A 14,084-nucleotide genomic window follows, 5' to 3' on the forward strand; every position below is an offset into this window, starting at 1 on the left:
ACATATTGAAGTTTAATTTTTGGACTTCTCATATATATATGTGTATGTATTTTTAGTTCCACATTCATTAGTGAGAGGCATTCAGCAAGTAGTTACTAAGTGTCTAGATAAAAATCTTGATAGGATTAAAGGATGACATGCTGCTGCTCCTGCTGCTAAGTCGCTTCAGTTGTGTTCGACTCTGTGCGACCCCATAGACAGCAGCCAACCAGGCTCCCCTATCCCTGGGATTCTCCAGGCAAGAACACTGGAGTGGATTGCCATTTCCTTCTCCAGTGCGTGAAAGTGAAAAGTCAAAGTGAAATCGCTCAGTCGTGTCTGACTCTTAGCGACCCCACGGACTGCAGCCTACCAGGCTCCTCCGTCCATAGGATTTTCCAGGCAAGAGTACTGGAGTGGGGTGCCATTGCCTTCTCCAAAAGGATGACATAGTTCAGTTTAATATGTATATAATTAGATCCTTGATCAAACTTTACTGAAACCTTGTTTACTGAAGCCAACTAATTGGAGCCATCAACTGGGTTTATTTTCAATTTGTGCCTTAGGTAATCTTCATACATTTATACAATGAAAACTTGTCTTCAGGATTGACCTTCTATAAAGTTATAAAGGTTATGAACCATTTAAGAGATACACATAGATGTGAGTGGAACAGGATTGCCGGAAAGTCAGGTCCTTAGATTTATTCATTCACAAACTCTACTTTTCCTCCCCTTTTTTTCTTACCCTAAGATTAAGCTTTTGGCAAGGCACTATGTTTTAGCTTATTAAAAACTTTTGCTTCTCTTCCTACCTCCACTTTCAATAATTGATAGAGAACTAACTAAACAAAGTCAAGAATATAGTATACTTAAAACACTGTCAGTAAGAAGCATTACTTGGTACCTACTCAACAAGAAGAGACTCCTCAAATTATAATCTAAGCTTCTATGTTGAGGAATTAGCAAAAGAAGAGAAAACTAAACCCAAAGGTAGAAGGAGGAAATATTAAAGATTAGAACAGAATTCAGTGATAATGAAAACATTAGAGGAATGATAATAGAAACAGTAGAGGAATTGATAAAACCAAAGTTAGTTTTTTGAAAAGATCAGGAAAGTTTATAAATCTTTAACTACACTGACAGTGAAAAAAAGAGGAAAGATAACATTGCCAAAAATAGGAATGAAAGAGTGACCATCGCTACTGCAGAAAAGGAAATACTATAAGCAATTCTATGTCAACAAATGCAACAATTTGGATGAAATTGAAAATTCCTAGGAAGGTATAATTATCAAAATTCAAGAAAAAGTAGAAAATCTAAATAAATCTGTAAGAAGTTGAATTAGTAATTTGCAATTTTCACTTAGAAAAGCTCAGGCCCAGATGTCTTACCTGGTGAATACACTTAAGCTTTTAAAAGAAGAAATAATACGAAGGGATTCCCTGGCAGTCCAGTGGTTAGGACTCCACTGCCGAGGGCCCGGGTTCAGTCCTTGGTCAGGGAACTAAGACCCTGCAAGCCGTTCATTGCTGCAAGAAGAAAGAAAGAATACCAATTTTCTACAACTGTTCCAGAAAATAGGAGGGAGCACTTTTCACCTCACCTATGGCAACATTATTGTCCTGGTATCAAAGCAAATATACCAAAAAAACTGCATCTAACATCATACTTAATGTTGAAAAGATAGGATGATTTCACCCTAAGATTGGGGACAGCAGTCACAGCAATGTGGAATCAGCATAAGGATGAACATTCACATCAATGGAACAGAAATGAGAATCCAAATATAAAACTGTTGTGCTTACAGTCAGTTGATTTTTGACAAAAAAGTGCCAAGATAGTTTAAATGTGAAAAGGACAATCTTTTCAACAGATAATGCTGGAATAGTTGAATGTTCACTTGTAAAAGATGAATTTAGATCGTCACATCACACCATACACTAAAATCAACTTGAAGCTTTCTAGACTCCTTCCATTTGTTCAAGCACATGTTCTTGTCATTCAGGAAAGTCTTATGTGAAAAGTCAAGGATTGGTGGAAGCTAAATTGGTTATCAGAGCCAAGAAAAATGACCTTAATGATTGAGTCAAGATATGATATACCAGTTTCTTATCAGAACTTGTCCAGTAGATACACAGAAATAACCTTTATTCCTTTATTGTGATTCATTTAGAATACTAGCAGCTCATGGTCAAATGGGCTGCAACATTTACTGCATGAATCATAGCCCAGTCATGTTTTGGTTACTTGTATACAGGTAAGCAGGGAGACGGCTTGACCTATTAACATATTTCCAGATGTGTTCCTGATGCATGATTTCTTTCCTCCAAGTGTCTTTAGTGTGTTAAGGAAACGCTTTGTGATGAGAGCCTTAGTTTCCGGGCAGGACATCGTACTTTAGTCATGTAAGCACTGACCCATATCCAAAAACAAAAGGATAAGGAAAAGGAGCATTGACTTTAAGGAGGTCAGTTAGGGATGAAACAAAGAATTATTCTCTTAATTTATGGTCTAATTCTCTGTGTACTGTACAGTCTGTATGTAATTAGGTTAAGCTACTTTGAAGATTTTCTACCCTAGTCAAAAATTTTCTACTCAGTCTTTCAGCACTACTGCCAAAAGCAGTCAGAAGTGTTTCTGGGGGCCAGAAGAAATAAGATAATGCCCCTACGTATTTTTCCAAGTCTGTAAATTCTCAGTATCACCAAAGAACTTCTGTTTCTCTTGTAGGTGATCATCGTCTTGCTCTTCTTTTATCCCAGTTGGTTGGCAGCCAATCAGTTCGTGAGCTGCTTACTATGCAGCTGGTGGATTGGCATCAACTCCAGGCTGACTGCTTCATCCAGGAGGAGAGACTGCGCATCTTTGCCCTCTTGGCTGGAAAACCGGTATTTTCTTCTTTTCTTGTGAACTCACATAAATTTTTTCATAGATTCAGGATTACTTGAAGTTAAAGCAAAGAGCTATCTTTTAAGTTGTGCATTGTTACCTGTAACTAAGCAACTTGTATTTAACTTTGAGCAGAAATATTTTCAAATTAGAAAGGTACAGTATGTACATTGTGGGGGAAGAAAATACTGGTTGTATAGAAATTAAAATGTTAAAATTTGCCATAACCCCTATAATAGTGATAACATAATTCATTATCTGTCTTTCTAGACATATTTTAAGTATATTCTGACATATAAAGCATGCACATTTATACCTGTATATATTCAAATAGAATTATACATAGTTCTGCAACTTTTCTTGGGAACTTACTGAATATGGACACTTTTTCATGTTGTTTGGCCTCTCTTTTTTTAATAGCCACTTCTCTTTCATTTTATGTATGATGTATCATAATGACTTTAAGCCAGTTTTCTTCCTGCCTACCTGTTTTACTTGCCATCAATTTCCAAAAACATAGTCACTGATCAGAATTTATTCACGTCTTAAAAAGTTGACCACTGTGGGCAGTGAGTGGTTCTCATCACTTCTCAGTGCACTTATTGTCTAAGTGCCTCCTATTTAGCCCACCCAGTCACCTGCCACCAGGGAACTGTGTAGTTTATATCTGGGCCATTAACACTGCTATTTAAATCATTTTAAATGCAACTTAAATAAGTGAGCAGCATGCAAGCCTGGGCAATAACAAGGTAATATATAATGTAGAGCTGTGGTGGTGATTTTGCCTCCTGCAGGTGTGGCAGCTCTCAGAGCAGAAGCAAATCAATGTGTGCTCCCAGTTGGATTGGAAACGCTCCCTGGCTGTCCATCTTTGGTATTTGCTTCCACCAACAGCTTCCATTTCCAAGGCGCTCAGCATGTATGAAGAAGCATTTCAGGTACATGTATCCAGTAGAACCAAGCACAAGTTCTGGTAGGAGTTCTGATTTTACTAGAAAAGTACTCCAGAGGAAAAAAAAAACCATCAAATCATATTTCACAATACTTTTTTCTAACTACTTTTTTGAAATTACTGTAAAATTGAAATGGACACAGGAAATGATGGGAAATTTCTTCAAATATCTGCTTATGTTTTGCTTAATACAATGAGTTTCCATAGTTTACTCTTTTTTTTTTAAGTGATTGTATTATTTTCTGCTACGCTGGGTCTTTGTTGCTTCCCTCAGGCTTTCTCTAGTTGGGCGAGTGAAGGCTACTCTTTAGTTGCAGTGTGTGGGCTTCTCATGGCGGTGGCTTCTCTTGAGGAACACAGGCTCTAGGGCATGTGAGCTTCAATAGTCGGTGACACACGGGCTCAGCTGCCTCTTGCCATGTGGGATCTTCCTAGACCAGGGATCGAACCAGTGTCTTCTGCCTTGCAAGACAGATTCTTAACCACTGGACCGTCAGGGAATCCCATAATTTATTTTCTTACTGCTGTTTTCCTGCACCATCATCAGAGGGTTTTTCTTCATTCCTAATGCTGTTTTATTCCTTCAGGAATTCCCTGAGCTACAGCCTGACCTTGTGTTTAGTATAGCCCCAAATTAGCACGTCTGAAATTTGCCTCTAAATATCATTATATTAATATTTCATATTCCTTGTGTATTTGGAGGTTAAAGTATTCTTAATGTTTTTAATGCCATTATTTGGTTCTTTTCTTACTGTTAATTTGTATTGTCATTGATATCATTTGCCAGAATTATTTGTCAGGGAAAAAAGAACACTAAAAAAACCCGAGTGTAATGAAGTTTAAAATCCTTGAAACAGTCCTTTAGCGGATGTCACACCATTCTTAATACACATCTGAGTAACTGAGACATATCATCATCTAGTGAAACATACTTGGAGCTGACGTATTGTTTTATCAAATTCTTAACTTCAGAATACCTCTGATAGTGACAGATACGCCTGCTGTCCACTTCCCTCATACCTGGAGGGCTCTGGATATGTGGTAGAGGAGGAGCAAGACTCACAGAGACCTCTTCAAGATGTCTGCTTTCACCTTCTAAAACTCTACAGTGACAGGTAAATCAGTCATGTGTTATAATCACTTTTGAGGGTTCCATGAACCTTAGGGAGTTCTTTCCCTTTTATATGTGGTCAAATTGCCATAAGATTATATTAATCACAAAATAAAACTAATGGAGTTCAAAGAGCATGGGAACTAGAATTAGAAATCTAAAAATTTACATTTTAAATCAATTATATTTTAATAAAAATTTTAAAAACAAAATTATTTTAATCAACTTCAATGAGATACAATTTATATATATTGATAATAAAGTGTGTGGTTTCATATTTTTTAATGTAATATAACTACCATCACTATCTGATAGCATTTACATTACCCTCCAAAAGTTCCCTCATGTCCCTTTGCAGTCAGTCCACACCCCAGACAACTACTGACTTTTCATTATTGTAGATTACTTGGCTATTACAGAATTTTTTATAATTCTGTATGTTATCTTTTGTGCCTGCTTTTTTTTTTTTTACCCAACATGGTGATTCTGCGATTTATCCATATTAATATGTATATCAGAAATTTAATTTTTATTCATTTGTTAGTGAACAATTTTTTTTGTCTTAGGATATACTAAGAATAAAGCTGCTATGACCACTTGTGCTTAAAGTCCCATCAAGATCTATAATTGCTCCAAATCCTCCTCAAAATTTGTTATTATTGGCTTTTAAAACTTCATCATTTTAGTGGGCATATACTGGTGTCTCTTTTTTTGTGTGCTTAATAAGAAACTAATATATTAACATGTTGTTATATCTAATCAAATAATTTAAACTATCTCAGAGCTGTCTTTTTACCTTACATCAGAAACACTGAGCAGTTTTCTCTAGTCAGTAGTAGCTCACATCTCACTTCAGATCTTTAAATACTTTCTTTTAAATTAACTATACTAATTTTAGAATAATAGTCTCTTGTTGTAAAATACACATAACTAAAACTGTGTTTTAATTTGCATTCCCCCTAATACCTAATGATGGCAAGTGTTTTTTCATGTGTTTATTTACCATCTACATATCTTCCTGAAATGTCTGTTGAAATCTTTTGCTGCCGCCCCCCACACCCTGCCACTTTAATGGGGGTATCTAATAGTTCTTTTTTATGTTGTAATAGTTTTTTTCTTGAGTCAGTTTTGTTCATTTGTTTTTCCTAAGGAATTTTTCTGTTTCACCAAAGTCACCAGATTTATTTGCATAAAGTTATTTGTAACTTGTCCTTATTCTTTTTTAATGTCTGTAAGAGATTGAAAAGACAAGCTACAGATTGGGAAAATATATTTTCAATTCATATATCTGATAAAGAACTTTTATCCAGAACATGTAAAGAACTCTTTGAACTCAATAATAAGAGAACAGTCCAGTTTAAAAATGGGAAAATATTTCAAAGATGCTTCACCAAAGAAGATCTACATGTCAAGCCCATGAAAAGTTGTTTAACATTGGTAGACATCAGGGACATGCAAATTAAAGCTGTCGTGGGATGCCACTACCCATCAGTTAGAATGGTTAGAATTTTTAAAAGACCTTTACCAAATGTCATCATGGATGTGGAGCAATTGAAATTCTCAACACTGCTGGGGGAAAATATAAATAATACTGGCACTTGGGGAAAGAGTTTGGTAGCTAAAAAAAAGTTTAACATACACCTACATACCATATGTGATTCAGTCATTATACTCCTCTAAGTATTTACCTGAGGGCAATGAAAATATATGTCTGTGTATGTGTTGATAGCAGTTTTATTTGTAAAGGTTCAAAACAGGAAACAGCCCAAATTTCCATCAATAGGTGATTGGATAAGCCAATTGTGGTACGTCTCTACAATGGAAGACTACCTCACCAGTAACTGTTGATAACACACAGCAGCAATGGCGAATTATAAAGTACTTTTACTTAGTTTTGAAGAGACAAAAAAAAAAAATACTTCCCCAAACTATACCTACTGTTTGATTTCAATTTATATAATACTGTAAAATGCAAACTAATCTATAATGATAGAGGAATCAGTTGTTGAGTGGGAAGAATAGGTGTAGGGATAGGTAGGAGAGAGGAATCACAGAGGGGCTTCTGGAACCTTTTGGAGGTGATAGGTTAGCTTGTTATCTTGATCTTGGTGGTAGTTTCACAGGTGTATATATGTGTTTGAACTTGCGAAAACTGTATATTCTAAATATGTATAGTTATTGTATGTCACCTCTTTTACTGTCAAACAAGAAAAAAGAGGAAGAAAAAAAGCATATATCTCAATATGCCAGAAACCAAAGCCAGACTGAGATAGAAAATCCTAATCTTAGTTTAATTACTCATTCGCACTAGCCATATTTCAAGTGTTTAATAGCCACACATGGCTAGTGGCTATCTTATTGGTCAAAGCAGATTATAGAACATTTCCATTATCACACAAAGTTCAGTTTGACAGTACTGGGCAAGAAAAACTACTCATTACTTGGCAAGGTGTAGGTACTTGTGAGATGTCTGGGATCTTAGGTGAAATGGAAACACTCTGGTTGGTAAACCAACGCCTAGATCTTTAAAGCTTGTGGGTATGGGATCTTCATTCTTACTGTTCTTACGGTCTGGGATTTGGAAGTTAAGAACATCACACACAAACTGGTCCAGAATCATTGAGATCCTTGGGCCCCCTTGCAGAAGAAAAAGCAAAAGCCTTAGGGAGACTTTCAAACCTTGGGTACTTGGATTTCTGTATAAAGAATAATACCAACTGTAAAGCAAAAGGAAGGACATAACCATCATTAAGACTAGTCAGGTGTTCAGATAAACAGGTGAAGTAGCACTTCAGCAACTTCAGATAGTAGAACAATGTGAAAGATACTGAGGAAACTTAAATTTTTTTTAATGGTTAAGGAAAAGACACTATAATAATGAAAGGGTGAAAGTTGTGAAGACTTCCTGTACCAGAATGGTAAAAATAGACCAAAGAAATACCATCAGACTTATTAGAAGAGCCTGAGAAGGGAAGTTCCTTGGTTTTTGGTAGGATCTGTAATCTGGCTAAACCTAGAGGAGGAAGACTGTAAGGCTTATGATGCTTCTGCTCTAGGGTACTTGCCTTTATTGTTTTCTAAGCTGTGGCTGAAAGAGTTAACCTATCCAGTGCAGGTGGTCTGCTGACTGGGTTTGGTAACTCAGCACATTCTCCTTTGCAGACATTATGACCTCAACCAGCTGCTGGAGCCTCGAAGCGTAACTGCGGATCCTTTGGACTATCGCCTAAGCTGGCACTTGTGGGAGGTGCTGCGGGCTCTTAACTATACCCATCTCTCAGAGCAGTGTGAGGGTGTGCTGCAGGCCAGTTATGCTGGCCAACTGGAGAGTGAGGGCCTTTGGGAGTGGGCCATCTTTGTCCTCCTGCACATTGACAACTCAAGGTGAGTGAGAAGCCATCAGATGCACTGGGTGCCTCTAGCCCTACAGGGCAACAAAGGAATCAGTCTAAACACCTATTAAATCGGTATGGGAAATAAGTGGAAAGGAAGGATATACCTGGGTGGAAAAATCCCATTAACTTAGGCACAAATTCCTTGAATGTGGTATGTTTAGAATTATGCAGAAGTAATGCTGGCTGTGTTGCTTCAGTGGATCCGTAAAGGTTGGCAAGGAGTACCCCTTCTTTGTCTCTGTCCACTGGCTTTCTCTCTTCCCTTGCCATCCATTCCTCAAGTTTGATAGTGTTGTGTTTACCTATTTACCAATACAATCTTGCCCAGATGCATAATGTTTTGGTTCTCTGTCCTGAATGAAAACCAGAGAAACACCTTTACTCCCTGCTGTGAACTGTATAAAGCCGGAGGTTTTTTGTTATTGATAGCGGCATGGCATATTACTAAGAACAAAAACACTTAACACAATGCTTTGTTATATAATTTATATAATGTTTTTATATATCTTTCTATTCTGTTGTAAGTACTTTAAATATATTAACTTGTTTAATGGTGATAATGAACCTATGAGATAGACATTCTTATTGTCTGTTTATAGATGAGCAGCTCAAGGCATACAGAGATTAGATAACTTTTGTTCAAGATCACATAGCTAGTAAATGGCAGAGTGAGGCTTTCAATTCAAGATACCCAGAATCTGTGCTCTTAATCATTGTACTGTACTATCTGTCATTCCGTAGGGCATGGAAAGTTGTTTTGTAGTCTGGTCTTTCTAAATTCTGGCTTCAGCATGTACTCACTTTGACCTAGGGTAAAACGTACTCATTTTTGACTTAGAGTCAAGATAGTCTCTAGGCCTCAGTTTTTTAATCTGTAAAATCATAATATTGCTAATCTCTGTTCAAAGGTGACTATGAAATTAAAAGAGTAAAAATATAAAGCATCCAGCACAACCTTCCCTTTAAGGAATTTCTCTTTCCTCTTCCTCCTTACCAGGAGGCAAAATGACCCCAGAATTTCCCTCTGCGTTTATTTAAATACACTCTTGGAGAATTTCGCATGGTAGAAGGCTGGCTGATGGGATGATTGATGACTGGCTGTGGGAAAGCAGATCCTGCTTCCTAAAGAGGAGAGGAAAAGGAGGCAGATGTCCTGAGACTGGGAATTCTTAAAAAGCCTAGGCGTTGACAAAAGAATCTAAGATGAGAATAGCTTTGATCTGAAATTCAAATGAGAGATCCTTTGGCCAGAAGAAGAAATCTCTTTAAGTGGACTTAAGAGCAGAAAGAGTGAGTTTAGCCTAAGTCTAGGAGTAAAGAGAAAATGAATTAGGAAGCCTGATGGCTATAAGGGAAAAAACAGGACCTAGAAAGGACCTTATGTTGTAAAACTGTCAACTTTGTTTACTTACACTGACCATGTGAGAGAAAGGGCAGAGAGGAGGTTGAGAATGGACTGCAGAGGACTGCTCGGTGGGTCCAGAATTCCCCTATCTCATCCTTCATCTCCTGTTCTAGAAAGGAAACAAAGAAATGAGCCTGCTGGGATGAACCCACACACACTCTGTACTGTATATAAGATGGATAAGCAACAAGGACCTGCTCTATAGTACAGTGAGCTCTGCTCAATATTCTGTGATGACCTATATGAGAAAAATTAAAGAATGAACATATGTTGCTGTACACCATTGTATAGCAAACATTGTGCAACATCAACGATATTCCAGTATAGTTAGAAAAGAGAAATGAGCCAGTGAGGACAAAGCCTTTTGGGGGCAGTGGACAACCTTCCCAAGAGTATTCATCCTCAGACTGTTTTGACCATGAAAATACAATGTGCTTCTGTTCTATTTCATTTTAAAAATTAATGCTGGTATGTCACCTTAAGTGAAGCTTGAGGTGATCCTCTATGGGTCAGGACCTGCAGTTTAGGAGACTGCCTCAGGGGCCACTTTGAGCCATCTGAGGCAGCCTTCTCCGTCAGTAAGGATGAGATTTATCCCAGCTGACGTTTCCTCCTATAGCACGCGGGAGAAGGCTGTTCGAGAGCTGCTTACCCGGCACTGCCAGCTGTTGGAGACCCCTGAATCTTGGGCTAAGGAGACTTTCCTGACCGAGAAGCTTTGTGTGCCCGCTGAATGGATTCATGAGGCCAAAGCAGTGCGAGCACACATGGAATCCGACAAGCACTTGGAGGCCCTCTACTTATTTAAAGCAGGACACTGGAACAGGTGCCACAAGCTCGTCATCCGGCACTTAGCTTCTGGTGAGTGCTTCAGACCAGTGTCTGTGTCTCCTGGGATCACCCCCAATTCTTCAAACCTCTGAGCCCATGATGAGTCAGGCCAGGGACAGTGATCAGTACAGAGCATGGCAGACTTGAATCAGATCACACTTTGTAAAAGCTCCCTGTGCAGAAGATGCTTAGTGAGGGTGAGGGGCAGAGGTCAACAGCAATATCTATTATATTCCCATCTGCCAGGAATATTCTTGATGGGTACTAATTGCGTTAAGCTCATTGTTTAGGGAGTTTCATTCAGCAACACCAGAGATCGCTATTTGGGAAACTGAAACCAGGAATTCTTTACAGTTTCTTTAAGAGAATTTTGAAATATCTACTGTAATTCTCAAGTCTGACCCAACATAATTTTCCTTTTCATCCTGTCGTGGATTTCTGCCATCTCCTTCCTCTGTACACTTTTGGTCAATATTTTGTTTCTTCAGATGCCATTATTAATGAGAACTATGACTACCTGAAGGGGTTCTTGGAAGACCTGGCACCTCTGGAGCGCAGTGGCCTAATCCAGGACTGGGAAACATCTGGGCTTGTTTACCTGGACTACATTAGGGTCATTGAAATGCTCCGTCATATACAGCAGGTACCTGAGCTCCTTAAACCATGGCCTGGTTTTCTTTTTCCCTGGCCCATAAAGCCACAGAGACAGCCAAAGGCTTGAGCAAGAACTTGAAAAACTCACTGACAGAGATAGCACTGTCAGTGCAGGAGAGATGTTTTGATGAAACAAATTTGATGTAGCTATTATGACAGCTCTATCAAAACTTGAAACATTTTTTTATGGCTTATTGTTAAGTAGTGTGTAGTGGACATGCCTAAGACTTGTCCTTAGTCAGTCCCCTCCCCTTGTCGACCCTTTTCCACTAGTTTTAAGTGAGAAGCTTTGGGTTGAGAGATCCAGTAAAGATCAGAGATTTAGTGTAGATAATTCTTTCACATAATATTTGGCATGTTTTAAATTGAAAGTGTTATGGGGGCATTCTGGTGACACCTATGGATGGATCTCTAATGTTTTTAAATGCCTAAGATATAAATATATAGGATTACAAAAGAAAGCAATTATATTAAGATAGAATTATCAAAGTATTAAAAACTTGTGCTATGTAATAAGTGCTTTATTAACATCCTAAATAAGAAGCTCTAGCACTGTAATTTTGAAATATTTAAAGATTACCAACAGCTGTAATACCAGGGAAGCCCATGGTATGCCCACCAGTGCAGGAGACGTGAGTTTGATCCCTGGTTTGGGAAGATCCCCTAGAGGAGGAAATGGCAACCCACTCCAGTATTCTTGCCTGGGAAATCCCGTGGATAGAGGAGCCTGGTGGGCTACAGTCCATGGGGTCAGAGAAGTCAGGCACGACTTAGCAACTAAACAACTGTAATGTGATAGGAAAGGAAGTGATTTCTGTTGATAACAAAATCACAGTTGCTGTTGATATCTACATTAATTATCAAGTGCTAATTCTTAGTTGGAGTCAGAAGAAGACCTAAGTTAAGTGCTAGTTTGGGCTCCACGTCTCATTGTTGTGCTTTTAAGTCAATACCATGTCTCTGACCCAGATTTATATAGATTTTTGGTGCTATGTTGAAGCTTGCTAATTACATGGTTCATGAATGGTGATTTCACAACTTGCCCAGTCCTAGGCCCTATACACTGTATTGCTTTCCTGTTGTGTATTGCTAAGATCCTGTCTTGTCTTCAGCAACTAGGCTAGACGGTGGGAACATGACATTGCTGGCCAGCTTCTTGGGTTTTCCCCTCCCTCACCTCACTCTCATTTCAGAGGGTTGCATAGCCAGTCTGTGGATAGGATTGGAGTGATGGGAGTTCCTTTGGCCTAATTGGTTTCCCTGCTTCTTTGTAGGTGGATTGCTCAGGTTATGAACTCGAGCAGTTGCACACCAAAGTGACCTCACTGTGCAACAGGATAGAGCAAATCCAGTGTTACAATGCCAAGGACCGCCTGGCTCAGTCAGGTCAGCCTCTCGCCTTCTCTCCCTGCCTGCCTGCTCACTGCCTGTCTTTGTGATTATTATACCCCTGCCTCACCCCTTCGTTTGGTGCTCACTCTGCTCTTTTCTCCAGACATGGCCAAACGTGTAGCCAACCTGCTGCGGGTGGTACTGAGCCTTCAGCATGCCTCTGATACAACCTCCGACTCAACGCCAGACCCTCAGCGAGTCCCTTTGCGCCTGTTGGCTCCCCACATTGGCCGGCTCCCCATGCCTGAGGACTATGCCTTGGAGGAACTGCGCAGCCTCACACAGTCCTACCTGCGGGAACTGACTGTCGGGAGCCAGTGAGCCCTGGGCTCCTCCCACCACACTCACATGCTTGTTCACACTCACCACACAGAGGGCTCCTGCATCAAGTTGATTGCCCTGTTTGCCGTTCTCTGGCTTGGCCATGGAATCTCCCCTCCCTTCCTGCTGCCCAAGCAGCAACCTCCAGTTGTTCAGGGCTTTCTTAATACTAAACGTAGCATAAGGGCTTTTGGAACCCCCCAAAAAAGGAGCCAAGTCTCTCTTTACCATCCTCAAGAGCCATTCTTTTTTTTTTCCTTTTTAGAAATGGTCAATAAAGCACCTTTGGCAGAATTCCCCAAAGAACCAGGGAATGCTTTTCCTCCTTCAGCCATTCTGAATCTTGTGACTGTCAATGCCAACCGCTACCCTGCTCCTACTCCTGCCCTTTCATCCCCAGACTCTTTAGAAGGAGTGGGGCAGGGGTTGGGACAAATGTGTTGACCTAGGACCTTCCTTAACAAGTGAACTATCCACAGAAGGAAGAGACTCTGTCTCTGGAGTAGATTGATGATTTGCATGACTTTTGGAATCAGGAGAGGATTGAACTGAGGAAGCAGAACAGGGTCTTTCTGACTCATTTAAGGTAGAGTGAGTGCCTGCTATGGAGCCATGGGGCTTCAAGGCTTGATTGTTCTTCCTGCCTTGAATGTTCCCGTGAACACCACAACTTCCCTGTGCAGGAGCCCTTGGTCTCAGACTCCAGGTCTCTGGGAAACTCCCAGAACTCATTTTGGTGCCTGGTTTTCAGTCATCTGGCAAGGCCTCCTGCCTGAATTTCCCTGATGAGTTTCAATGAAACGTGGTAGATCGGGTAGCCCTCCCTTTCCCTCCCATTCTAGCCCAAAGCATTTCCCACCCTCCATCTACAGTTGCAGAAGGTAAAGCCCTCACTGAGGCAGGGACAGGCAGAGGGTCTTCTCTACACTGTAGCCAGCTCTGGGGAGCCCCAGGTAACCACCGGAGACTGCTGGTGTGCGGGCTATCATGGACAGCATGGCCACGCCTGGGTCTTTATGCATGAAAATTATGTAAAGGTTTTTATTAAAAAGTATATATATATATATATATATATAAACGATCTAGATTATTTTCCTCTTTTTCTGAAGCTACTTTCTTAAAAAAAATAAAATGAAATGTTTATAGCATACTT

The 14,084-nt window shown here is 39.6% G+C and overlaps 1 protein-coding gene across 3 annotated transcripts in view; it reads left to right on the forward strand.

Annotated features, from left to right (window-relative positions):
- NUP98 (nucleoporin 98 and 96 precursor) overlaps window positions 1-14,079 on the forward strand; it is an 86,894-nt gene extending 72,815 nt beyond the window's left edge. For all 3 annotated transcript variants that reach the window (XM_005216208.5, XM_002693428.7, XM_005216209.5), the window contains exons 26-33: window positions 2,712-2,869; window positions 3,665-3,808; window positions 4,795-4,937; window positions 8,096-8,317; window positions 10,353-10,594; window positions 11,053-11,207; window positions 12,493-12,604; window positions 12,714-14,079. In XM_005216208.5, the coding sequence (XP_005216265.1) occupies window positions 2,712-2,869; window positions 3,665-3,808; window positions 4,795-4,937; window positions 8,096-8,317; window positions 10,353-10,594; window positions 11,053-11,207; window positions 12,493-12,604; window positions 12,714-12,931 (1,394 nt within the window). In that variant the 3' untranslated portion in view covers window positions 12,932-14,079. The remainder of the gene's footprint in view (window positions 1-2,711; window positions 2,870-3,664; window positions 3,809-4,794; window positions 4,938-8,095; window positions 8,318-10,352; window positions 10,595-11,052; window positions 11,208-12,492; window positions 12,605-12,713) is intronic.
- Window positions 14,080-14,084: the final 5 nt, after the last annotated feature.

This window comes from Bos taurus, chromosome 15, assembly GCF_002263795.3.
Source record: "Bos taurus isolate L1 Dominette 01449 registration number 42190680 breed Hereford chromosome 15, ARS-UCD2.0, whole genome shotgun sequence".
Lineage (NCBI taxonomy): Eukaryota > Metazoa > Chordata > Mammalia > Artiodactyla > Bovidae > Bos > Bos taurus.